The 26,570-nt window shown below is 45.8% G+C and overlaps 1 protein-coding gene across 1 annotated transcript in view; it reads right to left on the bottom strand.

Annotated features, from left to right (window-relative positions):
- Nucleotides 1-481: 481 nt before the first annotated feature.
- Arl15 (ADP ribosylation factor like GTPase 15) overlaps nucleotides 482-26,570 on the bottom strand; it is a 347,400-nt gene continuing 321,311 nt past the window's right edge. Inside the window, exon 5 of the mRNA XM_051183077.1 lies at nucleotides 482-649. Within this exon, the coding sequence (XP_051039034.1) occupies nucleotides 497-649 (153 nt within the window). The 3' untranslated portion in view covers nucleotides 482-496. The remainder of the gene's footprint in view (nucleotides 650-26,570) is intronic.

Here is a 26,570-nt window from a genome sequence, read left to right as displayed (position 1 = left end):
ACACACACGAGAGATAGACATGAGGAAATAAGATGTAAAAAAACTCAAACCCTTAGATCATGGAAATTGGAATAGCACACACGCAGTGTGGAGTCTCAGTTCGACCCTCTAAGCTCAAGCCAGGGGACAGTTAGTGAGGGTACTTAAGTTTCTCTGAGCTCTTCGGAAGGGGCCCCCTTTCCATGAGCCGCCAGTTCCATCCATTTTAGCACAGAGTACGGAAGAGATTCTTAGACCCACAGAAGGAAGAGACGTGCGGTGCACATAATTAGTGGTAAACGGAGAACGACTTCTCCCTCAGTAGTGTGTACTTGACATTAATGCCGACGATAATTCACCTGACTTACAGAACAGTCGCTTTTAACAGAAGAGATGAAAGTCCGAGATAGCGAGAGGAAACAGATGCCGAAGCCACGAGAGCCTCGACACCAACATGAAGTCAGAATGGGAAGCCAACATGACGGTTCGAGGCTCCGGGGGACGTTTGTGCCAGGGCTCACATCCTCAGTGCCTCGAGGTCCCTTTCTTCTAACAAGTTTATGAGCTGGGAGAAGCTGTCTTTCAGAGCGTTCATGTCATCTAGCGAGCAGGGCTGCAGAATCCAGCGTTTTCCACGTGCGAGTGGTTCAAGTTCAAAATACTTCTTGATCTGAAGAGAGAAAAAGAGAGAGACAGAGATGTCAGTGGCTGTATATGAGCAGCCATGTGCGGGCATTCCTAAGACTCTGCCCACAGCTGTCGCTGTAACAGGGTTTTATGCTGTGACCCTGGGAATGTTTGTTTCCTTTGGGCGTCGCTGACCTGCTTGTGACGCACCATTCTGATTTTGCACTCAACTGCTGGGGTGCTAGCTCTTATGAAGTCCGAGAAAGAACTGCATGAACCATGGTGCAGGGAGACTCACATAAGAACACCTAAGATTCCACTTACTCTAGCCACTGTCAGTCATGCAACATCTGCTGTCCTACCCCGACAAAGTGTGGATCCTATCAACCACACAAGACAACCCAGAAAGAAACCAATGTCCGTGATCTTATCCTGTCGCTCCTTTAACTTCTAGTGCACCTTTCTGAGAGCCGGGAAAGGATCCTGTGGAGGAAAGAACGGGAGCTAAAGGTATAGGTGGTCCTCAAGGCTGCCCAGACGGGTCTAGATAAATTACCAGATTTACACATATGCATGAGTCTCAAGCCTTCTTCCTCTCCAGTCCTGGACTACCTGGGAGGGAAGGCTCGAACCCCTGACTAAATCAGTGTCACACAGCTAGGGCCTGCACGCTCTCAAGAGATGGGGTAAAGACTTCTTCCAGCTCCTCTCTCATTCACGCACAGCAGGGCAAAGCCACACTATCCCAACCATCTCACCTCAGCAAGGGGATGTATCCAAACTACAAAGGGCTCTTGTTGTGACCTATCTGTTTGTTTGCTTTTGCTTTTTGAAACAGGGTCTCTGTAGGTAGCCCCGACTGTTCCAGAACCCCTAAAACTTGTGGCCAATCCTTCTGCCCCTGGCCCCAAAGTACTGGAATTACATGTGTGCACCATGTCTCACTCAGAAATAACCAAACTCTGTACTAATTTAGAAATGAAAATAATGCTAAGATTTTATAGTTCGAGAATATCTCTAAAAGGCTGACCATGGTACCCACGCCTTTAATCCCAGCACCTGGGAGGCAGAGGCAGGCCCGTCAATGGTACATAGTGAGATCCTACACACACACACACACTCTTGTGCATACTTCAAATTGACAATAAATGCCTTTTTCATTCTTTTAAAAAAGCTATGAGAACTGAAGGGCCTTCTTGATTCGAATTCTGAAGAGTAATGACAACTTATTTCATGCATGGATCGGAAAACGATGGCTTAGAAAATAGGCCAGGACAATTTTTCATTCAAATCACTGAACAGATTCTTTAAAGAGCACACTTGCTTATAAAGAGCACGCGTGTGAGGGCTGGGGAGGTGGCTAAGCAGTAAATACTGGCTGTAAAGTGTGGGGACCAGCATTTGGGCCCCCAGAACACATGTGAGTGCTGGTTGGGTTTAATTCCCGCACCCTCACAAAGCTAACAAACGGGATCCCTAGAGCAAGCTGGCCAGTTAGTCTCCCTGAACCTGTGAGTCCTGGCTTCAACTGCAAGATCCTGCCTCAGCAAATAAGCTGGAGACGGGCTGAAGGACATCGCCAGTGTCAGACTTGGTACCTTCACCAGTTTCATACACACATGTAAATAAATACACACGTGCATATAACATATATACAGATGTGTATGAAAATCAAAAATCCAAAACACCAAACCAAACAAGATCCTTCCCACCCCAATTCCATTCCATCCTCATGGTTTTTTTCCTTCATTAAATACTGAAAACAATTTCCCTCTAAGAAAACCTAAAGTGTCTTTGTGTAATGACCATCAATGCCAGAGGCCGAGGGCAGAGCTCAGAGGGGAGCCTTTGGTTAGCAGGTGGGCATAGAGCAGCAGAGGGCACAGAGAAGGAATGTGGTCAATGCCACAGCTGGAGAGGGTTCCCCCAAAGGGTGTAAATCAAAGCTGTTTATCTCCCTTTTCCCATCTTAGAGTCTACCAACTATTCCAGAAACTGGGCCTGCCATGCTTGTAATGCAATCTGGTATTTAACCAATAATGCTTCCCACCAGATGATGATCAACGGGTAATATACAAATTCTGGTGCAGGAAGTAAGCTGCGCCATCAACATTTTAGAAACTTAATACAAAAGGGCAGCATTTTAAATAATACTAATTGGAGCTGGGTGGCGGTGGTGGCACACACCTTTAACCTCAGCAGTAAGGAGACAGAGGCAGGCAGATCTCTGAGTTCGAAGCTAGTGGGGTCTACAAAGTGGGCCAGGGCAACCAAAGCTACAAAGAGAAACCCTATCTTGAAAAAAAAAAAAAAAACCAAAAAACAAAATAATAATGATAGGAAAAAAGCACTTGCCATGAAAAAAAATCAGTAATAAAAAAATAGTAAGTAGGCAAATGTATCTCATTAGCAAGAGTTCTTCTTAGGAGTTCATTTAAAAATTTCGATACAGACCTTCAATCCCAGCACTCGTAAATTTGAGGCAGGCATATCTGAGTTGAGGCCAGACTGTTTTCCATAGTGAGTTCCAGGCCAGCCAGGAGTACATACGAAGTCCTGTCTCAAATAACAAAACATAGCAAAAAAAAAAAAAAAAAAAAAAAAAAAAAAAAAGGAAAACACACAGAGAATAAAACTAATTTGAAAACAACATTGTATTTAATGATTGACAAGTAACTGGCCACATTCCGAATTCCTGACAAAGAACTTAGTGAGTTCGAGCATGCTTCTCACGAGACACAGTTGGAAGAGAATAAAGATGTCTAAAGGTAGGTCCCATCGAATCCTAAACAAGGAGACAGGAGCTGCGGAGGCAGGGAGTTCATCGGGCAGAGGAACCCGCAGTGTTAAGCTGACAAATATGGCCGAGTAACTTGAGACTTTTAGCTCTATAACCTAAGTGGGGATCTAACCCTGCCACAGTCACCCACGTAGCGTTTGAAGGACTCCATACAATTATAATATCAATTTTAAAACAAGACAAGATTGCAACCCCCAGATGCTGAATACCATCAGTTTCTCTGCCGCCGGAACACAGCTTTATACTATCGTCTCGTGCCTCTAAACATGACTACTGCAGGGCAACAAGCGGGGGTGGTGGGGGGGTGGGGTGGTGGGGGGTGGTGGGGGGTGGTGGGGGGTGGTGGGGGGTGGGGGGGGTGGGGGGTGGTGGGGGTGGGGTGGGTGGGGGGTGGTGGGGGGTGTGGGGTGTGGGGTGTGGGGGGTGGTGGGGGGTGAGGGGTGGGGGTGGGGGGGGTGGGGTGGTGGATGCTCCATTTTGTTCTCTTACCCTAACCTGACATCAGGCTCTACTTCTCCGGCGCTGTTACAATAAAAATTACAGTCGCGTTGACTCTCTATCAGCATGTTTTTATGCCTGCGGACGCTCATCGTAAAGAGTAGTGTTTGAGCCTGACATACATGGATGATGTGTTTGAACCCGTGTCCCCTGCCAAATGTGAAAGAGTACCACTGATGTGAGGAGCTTTGCTCAAGACTGTTTTGTTTTTATGAAGAGACAAGTTCTAAATAGGAACCTAGGTCTTTTGTAACACTTTGCTGCTGCGTACATGTCATGGTTAGCTGGAAAGCGCTAGAAGGAGATGACATTTGGGGGAATGACATCAGAAGGCAGCTGCCTGGTAACCTGTGGTCATTTAGCTATTTTCAGGGTAGTCAGAGTTGCCATTGGTCAGTAGCCATGTGTCCACCCTAGAGATAGAAAAACAAAGCCTCCGACAGTGGCCGAGTGACTTCAGCTAGGTCACCAGAGCCCTGCTCCGCTCATGAGCGCTGAGTGATTTGCATGGTTGAATTCTATCATTCACACATTGGATCCACTGCAAAGTGTTTTTATAAAGGAGACGTGGCCATTCCGCTGAATGGTTGTGGTAGCTGCTAAATTCTCAAGACATCACACATCATAGGAATCCCTTTCCCGGGGCTGGGCATGGCCTTTCTCTCTCTTTACGTAGTGAAACCCTAAGACAGTCCTTCTTGGTTACAGGGTCACAGAGGCAACTGTGACGATGTTCTCTGGGTGACTAACCCTCACTTCCTTTAAAATTTTACTTTCAATTTCTGTGAGTAAATTTTTAGAAGGCATGTATAGTTCCTAACTAACCACTGGTCTTTTGTTAACACCCGCGAACCTCCTTTTACTTATAGTGATAAGTAAACTGCTCCCGTTTTTGTTAGTAAGCCATATAAGTAAGCAGTGTGTGCCCAGGGGTGACTTAGCTTTGTTTTGTTTTGTTTTTTTTTTTAACATATTTTGGTACTACAAGGATGGGTTACTAGAGCAGGGGTGACTTTGTGTTTTATGTGAAATAGGCTTAGGTTCCGAGCTTGGATATTTATAGAGGGCTCTGACCCACATGAACGTGTGGTAATACACTAAAGACAGAGTCGGGAGTGATAGCGGACCACGTGGGACCGAGCCATGCTATGACATCTCTCGTTCTACAGAGCTAAACGCCACAAGTTCCAGATGGTGATTGCTAAAGCTGAAGATGTCATAGCCCGCCTCTGGTGTCTAACACATCTCCTGGGTGGACCTGGGCCTGCGCAGCCTCTGCGGTGCCTTTCGCGCCTGCCTGGGGCCTCTGAAGGAAGCGGAGTGTCTGCTTCCCACACACACTTCCCTCGAGAAATACCGGCAGACCCTAAGGGGCTCTTCTTCAGTCTGGATGGCAGCGACAGCGTGGAAGAGTGGGGTCTGAAGCCATCTATGGAAGCTGATGATTGGTAACTTTTATTTATTTATTTAGAGACAGGGTTTCTCTGTATTGCTTTGGAGCCTGTCCTGGAACTCGCTCTTACTGTAGCCTTCAACTCACAGAGATCCACCTGCCTCTGCCTCCCCAGTGCTGGGATCAAAGGCATGCGCAGCCAACGCCCAGCTGATAATTTGTAACGTAACCATCCATGCACCCTCACACAAGACTGCAGTGACTGAGCGGCGAAGGCAGTGGAGTGCTCCAGGACCCTGTGCCTGGCGGGGATGGGGGGGAACCGGAATGGGGAGGGGGATAAGAGCAGCAGTTTGTACAACTGCAAGACAGAATCCCAAGCCAAGCAGAAGCAGCAGCAGCCTGGCTAGAGTACTGTCTTGGGCACCTCTGGGATCACAGTTATTGCAGACCAGTATCCTGTCCGGGCCCTTCCAACCATCATAAAAGACTGGTTAGTAACATGTAGTTTCCCAAGGGCTCTCACCGAACCCCGCCCCCTGGCTACACTTTAGTCAAGAGCAAGAGAAACAACGGATTCAAATAAAGGTGATAGGGTTGGTTATTTAGACTAGCTCTCACACTACGGCGACCGGTTTGATAAGTCCTCCGTTAGGGGGCCGCTAAAGAGACCAGAAATAAAGGCATCTTCCTGTTTGTCTCTGGTTGTTGTGAAGTTCAGGATGATAATGTCGGCATAGGTCATCTGTCAATACAGCTGATAGCTTGAGGGCTTAGAACTGAGCGAGGGCTGCGAAGAAATTCAACCTGCGCCTGTGTGGGGTGCACACCTGCCCGCGCCTGTGTGGGGTGCCCACCTGCCCGCGCCTGTGTGGGGTGCACACCTGCCCGCGCCTGTGTGGGGTGCCCACCTGCCCGCGCCTGTGTGGGGTGCACACCTGCCCGCGCCTGTGTGGGGTGCACACCTGCCCGCGCCTGTGTGGGGTGCACACCTGTCTGTGCCTGTGTGGGGTGCACACCTGCCCGCGCCTGTGTGGGGTGCACACCTGACTGCGCCTGTGTGGTGGTGACCACCTGCCTGCGCCTGTGTGGGGTGCACACCTGTCTGTGCCTGTGTGGGGTGCACACCTGTCTGTGCCTGTGTGGGGTGCACACCTGCCCGCGCCTGTGTGGGGTGCACACCTGCCCGCGCCTGTGTGGGGTGCACACCTGCCCGCGCCTGTGTGGGGTGCACACCTGACTGCGCCTGTGTGGTGGTGACCACCTGCCTGCGCCTGTGTGGGATGCACACCTGTCTGTGCCTGTGTGGGGTAAACACCTGCCTGCGCCTGTGTGGGGTGCACACCTGACTGCGCCTGTGTGGGGTGCACACCTGCCCGCGCCTGTGTGGGGTGCACACCTGTCTGTGCCTGTGTGGGGTGCACACCTGACTCTGCGCCTGTGTGGGATGCACACCTGTCTGCGCCTGTGTGGGGTGCACACCTGTCTGTGCCTGTGTGGGGTGCACACCTGCCTGCGCCTGTGTGGGGTGCACACCTGCCCGCGCCTGTGTGGGGTGCACACCTGTCTGTGCCTGTGTGTGGTGCACACCTGTCTGTGCCTGTGTGGGGTGCACACCTGACTCTGCGCCTGTGTGGTGGTGACCACCTGTCTGCGCCTGTGTGGTGGTGCACACCTGTGCTCCTATCACTTGGGAGGCTGATGCGGGTGATCTCTGTGAGTTTGAGGTCAGGCTGGTCTATATAGAGTTCCAGGTTCACTTATGGACTCCATAGCGAGGCCCTGTCTCAACAACAACAACAACACTCCACAATCCAAAAAATGTACGTGTAGGACTTTGTATACGGAAGGGCAAGCTAGCTTGGAAGGCAACTGAGTTAGCGACCTTGATCAAACCGCTTATTGGTTTCCTATAACTTTAAATAAATATATTAACTGGTCACCATGGGAGTTTCTTTTGCTGTTTGCCTTTTTTGTTCTAATGTGGTAATAAGAGTCAGATTCTGGGTCTTGCATATGCTAGGGAAGTACTCTAGAACTGAGCTAAACTCACATCCCTCAACAATGGTTTCTGTGCTAGGTAGGCATGTATGACTTTAACGTCTCTGTTCCAGGTTCTAGGCCATCCAGGGGACCTGCATTGACTGTAATTTTGTCAGGCCTTTCCCATGACTGTGAAGGAACAGGGTTTGCTCATCTCTAGCCTGCCCCTTGCTTTCAGCAGATAAACCTGTTGTAACGACAGGGAAAGCCTTTTTAGATAGTTGTCAATTTCCTCCTGAGTCACACACTGGGGTCTGCTGGCACCAGGACTAGCAACAGCTCATGCGTGTCCTCTCTATGTAACTCTGGGGATGAGGCTAGCAAACTTCGAGTCATGCATGAAACCATCAACACTCTGCAATATTCTTACATCTCTAAAATCTTCAAGCGCAACTAACCAGCTTTGTTTTGTTTGTTTGGTTTGGTTTTCTTAGAGTCAGCCCTTAAACTGCTGCCCACTGAGTAACCACTGTGTGCTTGCAAAGGGGGCTCATCTACCTCTGCTGCCTTGATTTTGAGAGCTCCTGGGGGCAGACTTGAGTTGGTAAACTTCACCAAGGAAGGTCAGAGAGAACTGTACCCACATAGCGGCTGCAGGAGGGTCTGGAGGCAGCGGCAGTAAGTACATCGTTAAGATTATTCAGAGTACACTGCTGGCAGCTTGTTTAAAGAAAGGTAAGGTTGGTCCAGAGCGCTGCACAGCTGACCCCCTTTCTCAGCCCTGCTTGCAAGGATTTAGAAAGGTACTAAGTGAACCACTGAGGACAGAAATAGATAATACAAACGAAATCAATACGGAGCATTCCCAAAGTGCACAGACTTGTCTGAGTACCAATGAGGAGTGGAGGATGACTACACGTGCTTCCCCAAATCCGTGTTACTGTGTGCGAGTGCGTGCGTGCACGAAGGTGGATGCTTGGTTTCAAGAGGGCTGCATGGAGAGTGTTCATCACACAGCTTCTTCAGGAAGCTCATGTTCAGTGCAGTTGCCTGACCTCGGAACGATCACAAGCCAGACAAATGACTTCAGGTTATTGCCTGTGACTAAGCCTTGCCTTTATTACAAGTCTCCTTCCCAAGCCAGTAACCTTGGTTGTGTGCAGGATGTTATACGTTAGAACAGTAATTACACAGAAGCCCAGTTCCCACTGCATGGGGAACTTAGCATGTCCCACAATGACCACGCACAACGATCTCATTTGCTCTGGTGGTAGAAATTAGGAGCCGATACGCATTCTTAGATTTGCTTGATCTGCTAATCTACAAGTCTGGCACAAGCTACCTCTATTTTCTCTTTCTGATGTCTGAGGGGCTCACTTCATTCTCCTGCCCAAAAAACAAAACGAAACCTGCTGATGAGATCGCCATTAAGAGGCAAAGATGAGCAGGATGCTCCTGGTCTTGAGGGACAAACGCAAGAGACTCAGTACTCCCGTGTCTGCAACTGCTCCACTCTACGTCCGTATCTGATCAAGTGGGAGTCCAGCCTGCAGGCCTTTGCCGAAACCCCTGTGTCTAGACCAAAGTTCTTCTCCCCACAAATGGAAAGGATCAGCAAATAAGTGCCAACTCAGCACCGCTTTGAGACAGGGTCTCATTGTGTTGCTGATTGTCCTAGAATTCACTATATAGACCAGGCTGGTCTCAAACTTGCAGAGATCCACCTGCCTCTGCCTGCCCCATGCTGGGATTAAAGGTGTGTTTCTGCACATCTGCCCCCACCCCAATCATCTTTTAGAGCATGGCTGAATTCCTATAACTTCAAGAGGAGACCTTGGAGGTATGAAAAAAGAAACCATTTAAGATTAGGGACTACCTCAGTCACAGTAGCCTTTGTGGATCACCACTACCACACCCAGACACCATGAATTACTTATAAATAAAGTTTTATTGGAAGAGGGCATGCTCACTCCCTTAAATATTATCTATGGCTGCTTTTATGCTACAACTGCAAATTTGGGTAATTGCTACAGAGGCAGACAGCATGTCACACAGCCTGGAATGTTCACTATCCAAGCTCAGGCTTAGAACATTTTGCTTTGTGTTCTTTCCAAGTACAGGAGTTCGTGGTCTGGGTGCTCAGCTCCTGGGATAGCTCGAGCTCACCCTGCCTGGCCGCGTTTTCTTCACTTGGACCCACACTTCACTGAGATGGGCAGTTCGCTTTTCCCAGCCTGGCCAAGGCTCCAGCCATGATGTCAAATATGGAAAGAGGAGTCTAGTCGGCAGGTCCGACGTCTCTAAGACAGCCATGTCTTAATTCCTTTTTATGTTCAGCCTGGCTGGTCTTCAGGTAGAGAGTAGAGTTGCTAAGGGCCACAAGAGTTGGCTAAGGCACAGAGAAGTGTTCTATCAAGTTCCCTAATAATATGCCTAATAATATGTGTGCTGACAGGCACACAGCCTTTCTGTCACCTTGAAAATTTTGGTGTCATTTAAAGGTGACTCTCAGTACACAGAAAGTAGCTACTGCTACTTTGCAGTTTTAAAACGAATATATAATTTACTGAACGTACACTGTCTATTTTTTCCCCTGAAGATTTGGTGGTCATTTTAATATTATGTCTATAAGCTTTTTAAATTCAGGGTACCTATAAGGTTCTTTAGGCTTACTTATAAAGGATTTAACTATTGCAACATTTTATAACCCCATTTATCAATTTAATACATTTGATATCCTTTTAAACTATCCAGAATGTATAGCAACTAAGATATCCTTAAGTAGTTGAGAAGTCTTAAAGAAGGTTTTGGGGTCCCCCCCCCCCCGTCAAATAATTCAAAGTCTCTAAAATTCTGGAACCTTCTCTGAAGACTTTTTAAAATTTATTTTTATTTCATGAGCATAGATATTTTGTCTGTCTGGTCTGTGTGAGGGTGTGGGGTCCCCTGGAACTGGAGTTAGAAGCAGTTGTGAGCTGCCGTGTGGGTGCTGGGAATGGAACCCAGGTCCTCTGGAAGATCAGTCAGTGCTCTTAACCACTGAGCCATCTCTCCAGCCCTCTTCTCTGAGGATTCTCTTTCCTTCATTGCTTGGGTGAATCTACAGTTCTTTAGCAAACATCTTTACATTTGGCTTTACAGGTATTTTCTTTTCATATTATTGATAAATAGTTTGATAATTTTGCCCACATCAACTCTGCTCTCCTTGTTATGGTTGAGTTATACTCTGGTGCATGGAGCTCTCATTTTACCCTTTCATTGGCTTGCAGACATTGGGGTTAGTTCTAGTTTTTGGCTACTGTGAATGATGTGATGTGAAATATGTTTTGGGTAAATACATTTTCATTTCTCCCTTATCTTTTCTATGAGTAGAATTTCCGAGGTTCTGTGCTCACTCTATGTGAGCCAAATGCTCCTACATCTTTTGTGAAGATATGTGTTTTGTGTGTTGATTTCTGTATACTGGAACACCTTTGCATTCCTGACATAAAACCAACTTGGTCATACAAAGATTCTTTTTTATACGTGCGAGTACACGATTGCATGACACGCAAGCAGAAGTCAGATCACAACTTGTGGGATCTGGTTCTCTCCACCGTGCAGGACCTAAGGATCCAGCTCAGTGCCAGGCTTGGTGGCAAATTCCTCTACCAGATGAGCTATCTTTCCAGTTCTTAGTTGAAGGTTCCTATATAGTCACAGGAGATACCAGCTTGTAGTTTATTTTCTATATAATATTTTTGTCTGGCTCTAAGATCATAGGAATACCGGCCTCACACAATGAGTTGGAAAGAATTCCTTGAGAAGGATTGTTCATTTTAAAAACACTTTATGAAATTTGGTCCTGATAATTTCGTGTGGGTCAATGTTTTGATTACTAATACAATGCACTTACTTGTTAAGTTCTATTCAGATTTTCCATTTTATGATGTGTCTCTAATCTGGGGCATCTAACTCACAGAGTGTATACACACTACATCAAGTCTGGGCCATCTAATTAACAGGGTATAATGCATATATCTAATATGGGCTATCTAATTCACAGGGTATAATGCATATATCTAATGTGGGCTATCTAATTCACAGGGTATAATGCATACATCTAATCTGGGCTATCTAACTCACTGGGTATAATGCATACATCTAATCTGGGCTATCTAACTCACTGGCAAGCAGTTTTCATGTCATGCCCCAGCAATTGTATTTATTTCTGTCACGTCCGCTGTCAATGACTCCATTCTCAAACCTCATTTTGTTGATTTAAGTCTTCTGTTTTTACTTAGTTGGATAAACTTTGGTCAATTTTGTTGATATTCTCAACGCATTTAATTTTTTATTTTGTCAACTGTTTTCCCTATTTTCTCTATTTTTACTTATTTCCAGTCTCATTTTCATCCCACTTGCTTGGACATTATATTGTATTTTTTCTTAGACTCCTAAGGTTAAGCCAACTTTTACTTTTTTAATATGTTAATTAGTCCCCTGATAATTTTGTCCAATTATTTTGATCATATTTACCTTCCCAGATCCAACCCTCTTCTCCCTTCTCACCCAAGTTTGTGCCCCCCTCAATCAAGACAGATTTGTGCTATGCAAATATTCTTTGATCTGCAGCCTTCCACTGGAGTGTGGTGAACTTATCAGGAGCTACACTCATGGAGAAAACTGACCCTCCCAACTTTTACTTTAAAGGTTACTCTCTTGGATCACATACATGCCATATGATTCTGTTTTAATCTCTTTCATTGGCTGATTTGAGCACAGGGAGTTTTATATTCCTTTCATGTTACTTTTCAAGACTGTGTCTCTTATCAGTATAAAAAGAAAATCCAGTTAGGCACATATATCTCACAGCTTGTCATTTCTACATTCACTAGAGCTAACAACATGCAATAAGGTACAAAAATCAAAATGCTAAACGATGTGTTTCACACAGAGCACAGGGGGCCCTAAGTTTACAGCTGAAGGCAGGGGCCCTGGCTTACTTCTTTCTCCCCTACATCTATCTCTTTGACCAGTTCTCTAGTTTGGACTGTTAACTGCTTACTTCTAGCACCGCCTTTTGAATACCTGAAGAAGTTGTGGCTTGAATACCAAGAAGCCCAATTTAAAAAGATAAAAACACCCAGTGGTTCACAAAATGGAAGTATACCTTGGTAGAGGAAACCAAGACCGCCAAGGGTTGTTGTGAATGCTCAGGAAGGGCTCTGGGAGCTGTGGGCAGCTGTCTACTATAACAGAACGATGCTAAGATACAAAGTCTGAGCATAGGGCTGGTACACGGAGAAAGAACAAACCGAAGAGCTGAAGAAAAGTAAGTCTGGTTGGCTTCTAGGCCTGGACTGCATGGGCAAAGGCCTGTACCCTGTGAGTTCTTTAGCTCTCTGAGTCATTGTTTTCCTTCTACCAGGCATCATAGACAATTCCTGTATAAATTAATGAGAGAGGTATCAGTCTTGATAGAAGAAAACATCCCTACATATCTGTGTTAAACTGTATTTTCAAAGAATAACCCCTATTTGGGTAATTATTCTCTAATTTTTTTCATATGCAATAATGGACCTTAGTTCCTTGGGAACAGAAACAGTGAAAAAAACTGTTTTGTTCTCTCTAATGTACCTAAAACATTGCAGGCCACCGAAGACACTTGTTTGTTTCTTTTTAAAATGGACTTCAAGGGCTGAACTATCATGGCAAAGACTGTGAACCAGGTCCCGTGTTTCACCCCACACTAAGAAGGGAACGGGGTATCGGAGTGGAGTTACTGCTCTAATTAATCAGGTCAAGGTTTCGCACAGAAGGCTGATCTCATAAACAGTTTCAAAACTGTAGGTCTAATTGGTTTAAACTCTATTACACACATGCCCACAGGCAGCTGCAATGGGCTGTTTTGCAAACAGAAAAGTAAACAACCCATCACGGAAAAGATAACCACTCCAAAAATGCATGACCAATAGGACACTTGTGTTTCGAGCTATTCCTTTAATCTGTGTCCAAACAAAGCATCTGCTTCTTACCTTAGACAATGGAAGGCACACGCATGCGAAGAAGGGAAAGCCTCAAGAATGCGCTTGCCTTTGCACGCAGGTGTGGGCAGCCTTTTCAATAACGATCTATAACACCATTAATTACAGAAGCCGCCAGGCTTCAGCCCTGCACCGGTCCCTTCTTAGCTCCCCCTCCTTCCCTTAACCCTTCACCCTTGCACAAGGGCATTCACTCTTGGTACCAAACGCTGCCAGGGTTTGGGATTCTTTCTGATTATAATTCATCCTTACTATAGAAACAGATATGGTAAGGATCTCTGAAACCCATTGCCCACAAACTTTCTCCTGACGGTATAACCTGCCTGTATGGGAGCTGGTCAAATGTGTACTAGACAGGAAAGGGAATTAATGAGTGAAAACCCCAAACACATATCAGAGACAACCAATTAGCTTGTCTGAAACGGAGGCTTGTAAAGCTATCAGTAACTTATAAAACGGTCTGCTACACACGAGTAAAATGTTGCTTAAATGACTCGCCTAACTAGATGCAGTCACCATGAAATTGATTCTTTTAAGTTTGGCTTTTTTTTTTTTTTTTTTTACCCTAATAGCCATTAACTGTGCATATTGATATGGCTGGCTGGATGGCTATCCTGGTATCATAAAACGCAGGCTAAAGATATGAGTTCTACATTTTATGAAGTAATGGGCGGGGCTGTAAGCACCTGAAAGAGAAAAACAGCTCGTCAGTTACCGACAGTGGCGTCTGCCTCAACAGCTGAGATGGGTCAACTTAGATTATGTCCCTTTTGCCGTGCTTGGATCGCTAGCTGTGTTCCCAAGACATTCCATTGTGAGTCTATGCTTTGTGTTGCTGAAGGCACTTGTTTCCCACCACAACTCTGCTTATGTCAAGAGAGGAACGAGAAGGAAGCTTACCGTGTTCCAAAGCCACCACTGTCAGAGAGAGCATCGTGTTCTCCCAAAGACTCGTTTTACGTAACAGTCTGCATAACTTGACGTTAGCTGACTTGCGAATGGCAATTCCTCAACCTATTTCATACTCTGAACGTTCTGAAAAGTCTGTTGCATATTATAACAGATTTTTGGCTATGCCTCATATTCAGCTTGCTTGATTATATTGCTCTATGCTACAAACAGACATTAACCAGTTAGTCTCCAATCAGATACCCTGGAGGATAGGCTTCGATTCCTTTAGATCTATTCTTTCTGCTTATCCAATACGCCGATCACTGAACCACTGTTAGCTCCCAACACAAAGGATTCTCCCTCCGACTCAACAAAATATAAGGCAATAAACAGTTCATTAACAGTGACAGAGCATTGCATACATAAAAATTAAAAATAAAAAAACCAAACCCCCAAACAAACGAACAAACAAAACCCCTTTATCTGATTTTCATAATCGATGAGGTGTCCGCTGAAGTATAAGAAAGTAGCGGTAATAGCAAGTCTGAGCAGTATGTAGAAGTCAAACAAACATGGGCAATATTGGCCTGTGGAACTACAGCAGCACTCTGACCTAACAGGACAACGTCCAGATGTTGGGGCCTTAAGTGGGAGACAGACAAACATGGCAAGCAATGAGATGTTGAGTTGCCAGTGGGTGGTGCCGATGGCTCTGTCCCGGTACACCCGGGACGTTCCGGCCGGCAATTGGTCATCTGGCTGCAGCACGGAAGTAAACTGGAAACACTGGGAGGAAATGGAAGACAGGAAGTGTGGTAAGTCAGAGTAGGGGTTGAGGGAGAAGAGCCTGCCTACCTCTCAGAATCACACCTGACCAAGGGCAACGGGTAACACACGGCCGGGCAACTGACTGCCGTGTTTTCAGTCATGGGGAGAGAATGTCTTTCCCTGCTGCCGGAGACTCATCCACGAGCCTCATGTCTTGGCAGCTTCGAAGCAGGAGTTTGGAAAGGGGCTTGCAGGCAGCCCGAGGCAAGGAAAGCCTCCCACACGATGGGTTTTGACAGGCCACGCAAAACCATGGCAGGCGCTGGATTGTTTTTCTACTATGTCTGCTCCTAAGTTGCTTCACAATTCTCACGGCAATCATATTTGTTCTTATCATTAAGTAGCTCAATTAATGTGATGCCAACAGATGAAATATGAACTTGAAAAGATAATGTCTGTTTCTATGAAAAATTAAGTGGAAGGTATTCAAAGAACTTAATAAAGCAAAGTCATTAAAAACAAACTGCTCTTGAATTAGATTTCAGTAATACATTTTCCAAAACTGATAAAGGATTGGGAGGGAAGATTGCTTCAAGTACCATTATCTCACGGTTCTCTCTTAAAGAAACAGACAGCTAATGAACACCAGAGGGGAGTGGCCACGCTCCATACCTTGAAGCAGAGCACAAAACTCACACTAGTGGCCAAACATTTGAGAAAATCCCTTGTCTCATGAAAAGATTAGTGTCATCTATATGTGTAAGTTTTTTTAAAAAGCTCATTAAAATAACTTCCTATGTTAACCAATTGTTTTCTGTCTTTCCAGTGCTGGGACAGGGACCCAGGACTTTACTGATTGACATCAGGCAATCACGCTCTCAACTGTTCAACTATCAATTAAGACGAGACCAGTGGGCTGCCGTGGACCCACAGCTCCAGGGGGCCAACTGCACTTTCTGTCATCTCTGAATCAAAAGCTGTCTCGGAGAGGAAGTCATTAACACTCACTGCACTCCGAGCTTCAGGGTGCTAGTCAGAATCAATACCCATGTCTATCACTTCCCAGCCTCTGGTGAAGGGAAACACAGTCTAGATAAGTGAAATTAAAATGCTCAAACCCACACTCACACATACGCATACCATGACAGTTCCCTTAGAAATGTTCACGTCTATACACATAGCTTACAAATGGATACTGTGTCAGTAAATGTTTAATTATCCTGGATGAATTTAAAATGGTATTTTTCCTTCCTTCCTTCCTCCCTCCCTCCCTCCCTCCCTCCCTCCCTCCCTCCCTCCCTCCCTCCCTCCCTCCCTTCCTTCCTCCGATAGGATATTTCTGTGTAGCCCTGGCTGTCCTGGGACTTGCCTTGAACTCAGACATCCGTCTGCCTCTGCCTCCCAAATGCTGGGATTAAAGGTGAGTGCCACCACCCCCCAGCCTTGAACAGGTACTTTCTAACGGGAACTTATGACTGTTTTCTGGACTCAGAAAGAGAAAGAACGATAAGGAACAAGTGTCAATGACGAAAACCACCGCACGCTTTTCTTAACCAGTGGTTCACATCACCATCTCCCACACTTATAGTTCTCAAGGTAACGGGGGATTTTAGAACTTTAGAGACTTGTACTATGTATGTTACTTTGAAATTAACCACATTTCTTCAAAAACTTCTCATATTGACTTTTCTATTTGCAAAGTGGTGATTCCATGATATGGCTTGAAAATAAAACCTATTAGATGCCAGTATGTGAAAATAATTGTGCCTACTACCAGTTTGTTAAAGAACAGGGTGACAGTACCGTGTATTAATGATGGAAGCGACACACAATGTCACGTGCTCACAAGTGTTATCTTCAGACTAAGAGTTACTGGATATACCTTATCTTTATCATGTTTAGTATGAAGGACCTGGACTCAGAGATCTTGAGATGAATTTGCAAACTTTGGGCGAACGCATATAATCAATCTATTGTTTCACGTGAAAAGAAGAAAATGGGCAGCTCTGATGAAATTCATATTTGAGAAACAGTCTTCCTTACTTGACTCCCAGCATTTCATCCAGACCGACAACACCCATAAGCCACACATTTCTTAGTAGTTAAATGCAGCACGAGAGTTTTCATGAGACATCTGGGAATCTGAAATCTCTTGCAGCTGCTGAAGTACTTGCGTCTGACGTCTTATGCAGTGCTGAAGACAGCAGACCGTGTAGCAACCTGGTCACAGGTCATACCACCCTTCGCCGCCCTCCTGGTGGGAGCCAAGAGCCACAGACTTAGACCAGTAACAGAAAGCATCGTGCTTGAGCTGGGGGTTTGCTTGGTCATGACGGGACTGATGACCTCAATCATCAGGACATGTGATACTTCCCACCAGCCCAAGGAAAGCGAAAGACAGGGGAGTCAAAGAGACTGGGCAGGAGCTCTGCCAGAGGTGGAGACAGACAAGCCGAGACACACATGCACTCTCACACATTAAGTTATTAAGGCAAGGAAGTATTTCGAGCACCAAAAGACACCATTTATGAACTAGCACTTAGGAAAGAATTGAAAGGAAAAACCGGTCATCCGAATGTGCAAATTTCCTTTGCAGGCAAGGCAATGGAACGGCCTAATGCTTCTCTCGGTTTTTACGGAGCATTGCAGATTAGACACATAATCCAAGTTAAAGAATCACATTTGTGCTGCATCATAGATGCTTGGAAATATTCCTCTGTCTGCACAAAGTATAGAAAGCTCTCTGGAAAACCATGATTCCCGTGCACACCCAATATCCCCCTCTCCGATTCTTCCCATCTGACAGCTGGGTTTCATTTTAAGAATTTCACACTGAATATAAAGTGCTGTTTTGACCATGTGTCTCCAGAAATGTGAATTTGTAGTCTCTCCAGCTTGCATGGAAGTGACTGACAGAGAAGGGATTAACCAAGGGGATGTGAGGAAGCAGCGGTTTCCCAGGCGACAATACTCACAGGTGAGGCCAGCAGGGGTGTGGCTGCCCAGCGGGGGACTTACACTCCACTGCTACTGACTACCATGCCTGGCACTCTTTTCCTTGTGTTCCTACATACCACATCCATCTATTTTTACATCTGTAAAATGGGAATACAAAAGCCTCTTTTAGACATCTCTTGCAGCAAACACCAACATACCAAACTGTATCTAATTACTGTGCTCTTACTTTAAGAACTAAGTCGCTGAAGAGTATGGATGGGTGTGCATCCCTTCCTGTGCCTGTCCCTGTCTTTCGGGGTTGGGAGAATGGACACTAAGGCGGGGTGCCTTAGTATTTCCTTACTAAAGCCTCACGCTTTCGGCTAACGACACCTCTCAAACATGGAAAAGGTTTTCTACACGCAATGTCCTGGAGACAGCTAAAAAGCTTAGAGCATCTAGAAAAGTCTCAAATACCATTGCCTTCCATGTGAAACAGGGATTTAAAAAAACAAAAGTTGCCCATCTTGCTTCAGACTTCATCAGTGCTCAGGTATCACCAGATACACACATGATGTCCGCCCACACATTCAGAGTTCGAAACTTGCCTTTTGCACCCTTTGCAGCAGACGGCTCCGTCACCCTTACCAGACCCACAGGCGGTATCAACATAGAGCAGACTACTTCCCTGCTTGTGAGTACCCGAGGGGAAAGGATGTGGCCGTTGCCTTTTGAGAGAAGTACAGAGGACCTATCTATCAGACTTGAGACTGGACTCAGTCTCTCTGGTTTTTAGAACGTCATCTAAAAACATACTGAAGTCAAAACATACCTTTGAATATACCAAGGAGCAGGAAGGGGATTGAGGAAAATAAGAACACCCTACTGGCAGATATGTCCAATGTCCACCCACCACCGCACATCAGGAAGGCCAATTAACGCTTGCTGTACCGACGGGAAAGAAAACAATAGCAGCTAACTCTCAGTGATGCCTTCTACTCATACAACAGACACAACGGTGGACACTTTCCGGTCATCTCACTTAAGACACATAGGCTCTGGATGGGCATCTTCATACTAGGGTTTTCATTCCGTTTAGTTCAGAGTGACACTATTATGCATTCCCACCAGAAATACATACAAGTTTCCGTTGTCACACATCCTATCAATAGCTAACATCTAAATTAAACGTCGTGCAGTGGTTTGAGCTTGCATTTCTCCGGTGACTACTGATGTTGCACTTCTTTTCATTTGCTTGCTGGACGACTGACGTAATGCTGTGTCTATTAACTTTGATGATGTTCACTTTGTTGAATTTCCCTCTGTTATGGCTTATGCTTGATATCATGTCTAACGATAATTTGCACCTTACTAAAAAAAGATCCAGGGCTTTTAATGTGAAATTTTGTCATGGATTACTCATTGATTAACCCCACGGGAAGAAAAACATTTAGTATTATTCTAGTACTGCTTTTACTCCCCTTTGAAGACAAGTCTACTCTACCCTCTTTTCCCATAATGAGAACAACGCCAGAGATCATGAATTCTTGCTCTTTTTCTTTCCCCCAAACTCAATATGAAACTCAACTAGAGTAGTGATTTGACCCCCAGAGTTGGTGTTGTTATAGATGTCTTTCCTGTGGACCCATATTCATAGGTCCACAGGAAAGCACAGCCCAGCATGCAGGGGCCCTAGGTTCAACATCCAGCAACACGCACGCACGCACGCACACACACACACACACACACACACACACACACACACGGGGATATGTATGTCTTGATCTTTTGTTTCTATTTTTGAGTCATTATTTTCTTATGAAGTCACTTTGCAAGTCTTTGTCTAAGGAAGTAGTGGCTCAAACAAATGTAAATTGAGACAGCATCTCTGCCTGGAGTTGAGCACTGGCGCTATAATCACTTACCAGAACACGCCAAGCCTGCCTGGCAGCCTCGTCTTTAGATAACCCGATTATGTTAGGGGCTTAAAAGTGTTTGACAATACTCCAGCTGCAGAGTATAGATTCTAGTTTTAACAGAGTCATTCCAGTGTATGAAACTCAACTGAACATACTACAGAAAGAAAAAGTTCTGAAGCAGAGCAAATCTCTTACAGCAAAGTCCACAGGGCCGGTCAACTGCCTTGTTATTTAAAGCAAACGGTGCTCAGAGTGGCATTTGACCACACTCCCATTCTCTTCTGTGGGTCACAGTTTGTACCCACGTGGGGTTGTAGGGAGACGGGGTTTTAACTGTACTGCCCAATTTCCATCTTCTATATATCACGTGTCATGTGATCAATTCCAACAACACTCCAAAATAATCTTCTAGAATGGTGAAGGGAAATTTAAAGGCGATAAAGCTTAAGGCTATTTAGCCGTAGGACTTTGACTAAATTCCATGAGAACTAGTTTCCCATGTCCCACCAAGAAGAAGAAGAAGAAAAATCCCAATAAGCAATCCATTTTTTAAGAGCACTCCAAGCGGAACACACGTGACAACACGGGACACTCTAGCATGTGAACCCTGTGACACAATCCGGGTTCACATTGGTGGCTGCCAATACAAGGCATGAGCCCCCAGCAGGCTAGAAATTGTGACTCCTGGGTGATCTGGACTGAACTGAATTTACTGCATGCCAGACACGGTCCCAAAAGGTCAGGACACAGCAGTAAAGAAAGCAGAACAGCCCCAAACTCCTGGCTCTTACGTTTTAGTGACGAAAGACAGGCTACAGACGTAAAAAGCCAGTAAAAGAGCGTCTGGTACGCTGGACCAGGATGGAAATCACTTGACAGATGAATCATGGGTCTACAATAGACAACAGGGCAGTCCAACTTCCAGAGTTCCAGCCAAGCGGAGCACAGTGGACTCCTCAAACCTCTCTGCTTTCATCAACCCCGTTTCTGCCGCACACGCTACCCCTCTTAGCCCCCCCCCCTTCCTGTGGGTGGTAGTCCAGTGTTGCTAACTGGACCAGAGGCAGAGCCATCCACATTCAAGTTCCCACTGTACCACTTACTAGATACTTGGTTTTTGGGTTAAGTTCCTTAACTTCTCCAAGTCTTTGGTTCTAAATTAGGGCATAATAATAATTATTATAATACCTAAAAATAAAAGAATAATACCTACCTTACAGAGTTCATTTGCAGATGTATCAAGTGCTTAGAAAAGTACTTGGTACCTTCCTCCTCCTCCATCAACACCACTAGAAACTCCAGTGCCATATCTCATGCTCTAACCATTGCAGCCGGGATGTCCCCTCCTCCAGATCTCCATGGGAGCCATTCACACTATGCTAAGGTACAATCTCATGTGTGTGTGTACACAGGTATACACGGATACATGGATGATCCTTCCTCACAACGTCACAGGACCTGAGGGCTTATACACCAAGTACTTTTCCTCTTTACCCCTTTCCTCTGGTTCTTTCTTCTTGGTGTTTCTGCTATTTCATTGTGTATCTACACACCAGCGAGTGGCCAGGACAGGGAAACAAAGACACACTCTCTTCAGTGTGTACAGCAATCACAAAATCTGTCAGCATTCCTGACTGTTTTCTCTGAGGAAAACTTGCAATAGATGCAAAAACAAAACCAAATCAAAAACCCTCCTAGGACTCACATCTACCTTGGGAAGCAAGCACTAAGGAAAGCATCTCTAACCAAACAACCACAATCCTACCACTGTGAGTCAGAATCCCAGGGTGCTATCTTCCTCAGGATGCCGTGTGCTAATGTGCATGGCTAAATCGCTCGCTACTCACCCAACAGACCCAGTTAGGAAGCTCTTCTTGCTCACTCTCCTCTGCTTCCTTTCTTTGAAGTCCCTTCTCTAAACCACGGATTGCTTACTCATCCCAAGTCTGCACACCCTTTGACTACTTCTCCACGCCCGCCTCCACTGGAATAGGAATTTTCCAGAATGAAGGCAGATTTTGGGTCTCTTGGAGCTTTTCACAAGCATGCCCTCTCATTCTCTTGGCTAACCCCACATCTGGAGCAGGAACCATGTGGACCAGATGCTCCGTGAGGGCTCGCTGAACCTACTGCTAACAAGACAGGGCAGAGACTACAGCCTTCTCTTCCCTTTCTTTCCCTTAGTCTTTGGACAACAGTGCTTGGACAGCAAGATGAGATGTCCTCAGAGACAGGCAGGATGGTGCAAGGACTTTACTATGTGCCAGACAGGGTGCTGTGGGCAGAGACAAGCAGGCTTTGGAAGACTTAACAAGGCTGCCAGGGAACAAGATGAAAACTCTCAGGTGTGTTGGGTGTATAGGAAAACGGTCAATCTAACATGTATTATTAAATGGCATTTAACAATATCTACATTGTTCTGGGAAAATCTGTTGCTTCTAAGAGTTTTTGCTTTTATGACCCAACCAATAAGAGCTTTCCATCGCAGCTGCTCCCGTTTGCTGACTTTAGTTGTAAAACTCTAATAATTGGAAGAGATGTAAAGTATGAATCACTATCATTCTTAATTCTCTATTCTTTTAAGAATCTGGCCCGTGAAAAGTAATCTCATCCAGGACAACATGCAACATACCCTTTGAATTTCAGTATACCTAGGAAGAAAGATGAACCATTTTGTTCTCAGGCTGGCTTTTGACTTGCTGGTTGGCTTTGTGTGTTCACCCATTGCTTCCCAATTTGGCTTCTATTCTAAAGTACAAGTTCTAAAACTCCTAAGACACTCAGAACAGATTTAATTAAGAGAACATTTTAAAATTCAACCCGGCTGTATCTACAGGAAGAACAAAAATATAGAAGAGAAATGGAAAATGAGGTCTCAGAACACGGAGCGTTAGACTTTTTAAAAATAAATTATTAACTAGGACAGCGGGGAGTGATACCTTTTAAGGCGTTGTGATTAGTATTAAGCCTGGCCTGCAAACACGGGCCTAACCCAGCATATGAAAACCAAAGGTAGAGTCTTGTTTGGACTAAATGGCAGACAGAGACCCTGTACATGTAATTGCACTCAAAGGGTCTTAATGTCCCAAGGAGGCATGAGGAGACAAGCGACAGGCCACTCAGGAAGCATTGACCCTTCACCACGGCAGGCTGGTCTGCGTATCTATCACCAACCGCTGAGGCCCGGGAGTCACACTGCTCCATATGAGGCAGTCTGGGGGGGGGGGGACACGGGGTGGGGGAACTCGAGATTGTTTGCTCTGGATCCAGTCTCTTAGAGGAAGACACCTGTTTTCATTTTCTCCCTCCTCCCTCCCCTCTCCCTCCCCCCTCCCTCCCTTTCTTTCTGGGGGGACAAAAGCACCAGATAGGAAATTTGGCCCCTTTGGAAAAGGCCCAGTCATTTGTTCTCTAGAAGGCTCTGAAGCCAAGCAGATAAGGGAAAGTGGTCCTTTGGAATTGCCTGAGAAACCCTTTTATGCCTGACTGTAGCAACTTACTTGAGAGCTGCAACTCATTAAGTGTGTCTCTGATACCCCGTCAGATGTGAAGATTAGTGGAACACGCCGATAGACTGAATCATCAAAACGTTCTCTTAGGAATTTCAACACAGAAGATTTGATGGAGAGTGACTCCATCGGCTCAGGCCTGTGTGGGGAGAGGTAGATGCACATGCCTCGTAGACAAGGGCGTCATTCTTCAGAGACGGAAGCCGCGACTCTGCCGCCAGTGTGTACCGGGAGCCTGCACTGACTGCTGCCCAAACATAAAGTCCAAGGCGTCCGCCTTCACAGAGCACAGTAATTAAAAACTCCACGTTACTGCCACTCCAGGGCCCGACTGGATCGGAACTCTTTGAAGAAACACTGCTAGTTTATTTCCTTCGATCTGTTCTGCTTGCTGCAGGAGGCCAGCACTGTGTCAGGGTCTGGCTTGAGGAAGCGAAGCTTCGCGGTGTCCCAGTCTTGTCTCCGGAAGGATTTGGCAATGCCCGGGTCCCTCACCTGTCAAACTCCTCTGACGGAGGAAGAAAGGGGGCCCTCTTGATCCATATTTTACGAGTGTGCCGTCAAAACCGGAAGCCACATTCCTCAAAACACTCTGGGTAAACAGGCATGAGGTAGCGTCATGCTGACACACAGCGCAGATCCCGAGCTATCAATCTTGATGCTCTGGGTTGCCCATTCTTAGAAATCACATGGCATATGCCATGAGAACATATGGCCAAGGCACAGCTGAGGCCCCAGCTTGTACCACTGCCAAGAAAGCTAGACACCAAGCGCCTAGCTACTAGTGACTCAGGGGCTGATGCAGACATGCCTCTGAGGAAAGGGGACCAGAGAGACCTCTGGGAAGGTACCTGGCAGGACTTACACAAGTGTGCAAGTGAGTGTGGTGCCAGTTTGGTGGGGCATGGGAAAGTGATGTTTCTAAAATGAAGCAGAATTTTCTGCAATAACACTGAGGATGATGCCGAGGCTTTGGAAGCAGGAGCAGGCCGGCACACTCATAAATGCTAAACCCCAGGGGTCTGGCTTTGGAGAAACAGCGGTACAAGACGTTGGCATCTGGCAAGTGAAATGCAGGAGATGAGTTACCGGGGAGACTATTAGGGTTACGAACCAGATGAGATTTATGAAATATATTTTAATCTGAGGAGGCAGTCAGAGCATATGCATTCAAGTACGGGAGCTGTAATCTGGTGAGACTGACAGTACACAAACAAGATGCCTTTAGAAGGACCATTAAACTTTAAAAGCATCGAGACAAATTGATGCTCCGATTACAGCTACGTTAGCACAAGTAGATGTACAATTAATTGGCTTTCTGTGATCTGAACTTCCATTGGGCTTTTTTTTTTTTTTTTTTTTCCCTGTTACTCCTGTCGTCCCTTGGGAAGGAGAACATCACTGATGCATCTCAGAAGCACCAGGTGTGGCGGAGTACTTCCTTCGCAACTGTACGTACGGGACCCGATACAGCCCTCATCACACCTCCTGATCGGGGCTTTTGTTACAGATCACTATCAGTCTCTGTGCAAACAGGAACCATATTGCGAAGATCAGTAGTCACGCAGTTTTCTAACAACTTCAAGCACCACATTGTAGGTTTCAGAGGTGTGTGCCAAAGGTGTTATCCAGCAGACTGTGTGGTGAACAGCAGAAGTCCTCCCGGTCCTATCTGCCAGGCTTGGGAGACGTTAGGAAAGCCAGTATAACGAGTGTGGAGGAGTCTGCAGAACCTCAGGGTATGTGCAGTCCTATGCACAAATGTGAGAGTGTAGCTAGTCGGCGCGAAATTACCCGTTTCTGCCGAGACATCTAGAGCTCCAACTGGGTGCTGAATCTGAGCAGCCCGAATGTGCTTACTTTCTCATGAGGAACAGGAAACAAAGTAAAATTAGCACTTTCTACCCTAATGTGGGGTTGGGAGTGGGAGGCAGAGGCGAATCACAGCTGTGAAGGAGAGGAGAGAAGGGAGGATGGGAGCTTGTGTGTGCACTCTGAGCAAGCAGCTAGGATCCTGAGAGCAGAGCCTCAAGGCAGCCACGAGCGTGGTATGCTTCTGTCCAGCGATGGGGGGGGGGGTGGGAGGCAGGGGGGGAGTGAAGGGAGCTCATGTTTGTCCATGGAACACTGGGTTCTGTTGGTGTCACTCACTCACACAGCGGCGATGGGGTTAAAGACCTTTGTTCCTCATCTCAGCTTGGCGAGGAAAGATCACTGTCTTCTTATCCTCTACCCATGGGGTTATAAACATGTTGACCCAACATTCGTTTAGAATAGGAAAATGATAGCTGTCCTTGATGAGGGTCGAAGTACACATAGTAGGGTTTTAAGCCCAGTGAATTTCCCGAGTTGTTGCTCAACCATTGCTACTGCCGTGAATAGTCTATGTAGCTTCTTGTTAGAGAGCTGGGATTTGAACCCGGGACTTAACCACACAGAAGACTTCTTTCTGTTTTGAGTTTTCTTGACATGTTTTCTTTTTCCCTTAAACAGATTTTGTTGTCATTGTTAAATATAAAACCTCACGAGAAGGCACTGAACACTGAACAATCTTTCTTTCCTTCCTGCAACCAATTTTTTGTAATTTTTTTTTTTTTTTTGAGTGTGGAGTGGGTGGGCCATCCTACTCAGATTTGATTTTTGGTAAAACAACCCTAACTTAGAACATCTCCCCACGTGCAAAAGGTATGACTATAGTAGTGGGAAAGAAGGGCCTCATATGATATTTTAGTTTGTTTTGGCTCCAACTTTGTGTTGTATGTTGCTTAGTTTTCTTTCATAATTTACATTCTTACTGTTTTGGACAAAAATAGCTCTTCTGGGGTTCACACAGCTCTGTGGTTAAGCGCACAGGCTGCTCTTAAGGACCAGGATCCAGTTCCCTACACCTAGTAGGAGGCTGACAACATTCTGTTAGCCTAGTTCCTGGTGATCCACTGCCCTCTTATGGCCTCCATGGGCACTGCACACACAAAAGCCATGCACACTTGCAAAAATAAATACATCTCTTAGAAAAATGACTCTCCTGTGAAAATGAATTGAGGTCCCCCCCCCCAAGTCTGAGTTGCTGCCTTAATGGCAAGCATTACTGTAGTTGTTCAAGAGTGATTCTGGAAGTTATATACCTATTTCCTTTGTGCCGGGCACTGGGCAAATGTCTTTGATAACTGTGGCATAATCTACACATGCACACCCTCAGCCGGGCCTTCCTCCTAAGGGCAAAAGGCAAAACGGAATTTC

This window comes from Phodopus roborovskii, unplaced genomic scaffold (assembly GCF_943737965.1).
Source record: "Phodopus roborovskii unplaced genomic scaffold, PHOROB, whole genome shotgun sequence".
Taxonomy (NCBI): Eukaryota; Metazoa; Chordata; class Mammalia; order Rodentia; family Cricetidae; genus Phodopus; species Phodopus roborovskii.
This window is presented reverse-complemented; position numbering and strand designations above follow the sequence as displayed.